Source organism: Fulmarus glacialis, unplaced genomic scaffold (assembly GCF_000690835.1).
Source record: "Fulmarus glacialis isolate BGI_N327 unplaced genomic scaffold, ASM69083v1 scaffold18877, whole genome shotgun sequence".
Taxonomy (NCBI): Eukaryota; Metazoa; Chordata; class Aves; order Procellariiformes; family Procellariidae; genus Fulmarus; species Fulmarus glacialis.
The window spans coordinates 5,078-5,547 of record NW_009225291.1 but is presented as its reverse complement, the minus strand read 5'-3'; the positions used below and the strand labels follow the sequence as shown (position 1 = coordinate 5,547).

Sequence of the window (470 nt, the reverse complement as noted above, 5' to 3'; positions counted from 1 at the left end):
CGCTGGGGACTTGCTCTGTGCCTGCAGTGTCCACGTTTGCCATGTGCTTCCAGCCAGCTCTGAGGCAACAGCTCCCGCCAGGGCAGGTCTCTGCCCCGGGGCTCCCCACAGCCCAGGCTCCCAGGGGACTCGCGGGGCAGAGAGGGCTGGCTCTCACCTGCAGCACGGTCCGTCACCAGCTTGCTGACTTTGCTTTCCACAGCAGTCAGGGTCTCTCCAGCCGACTGCTCGGTCAGCAGCCCGATGCGTTTGAGGTTGTGGAAGGTCAGCAAGTGCTCAGGCCCGTAGCTCTGGGGAAGGGAGCAGCCGGATCAGCGCGGAGCCCCAGCTGTGTGCATGGGAAGGCGGCAGGGTGCCACCTCCATGGGGAGGCTGCTTAGAGCCGGCAAAGGGCGGGGGCAGGCAGAGCTCAGGACTTGTGCGGAGCCCGTGGAGGCAGGGGGTCTCCCGCGGGGACAGGCCAAGCATCC

The 470-nt window shown here is 67.0% G+C and overlaps 1 protein-coding gene across 1 annotated transcript in view; it reads right to left on the bottom strand.

Moving 5' to 3' along the window:
- VPS33B (vacuolar protein sorting 33 homolog B (yeast)) overlaps nt 1–470 on the bottom strand; it is a gene marked incomplete at both ends in the record, with an annotated part of 6,835 nt that overhangs the window by 1,508 nt on the left and 4,857 nt on the right. The window contains one exon of the mRNA XM_009582448.1: nt 158–290. Coding sequence (XP_009580743.1) covers nt 158–290 — 133 coding nt within the window. The remainder of the gene's footprint in view (nt 1–157; nt 291–470) is intronic.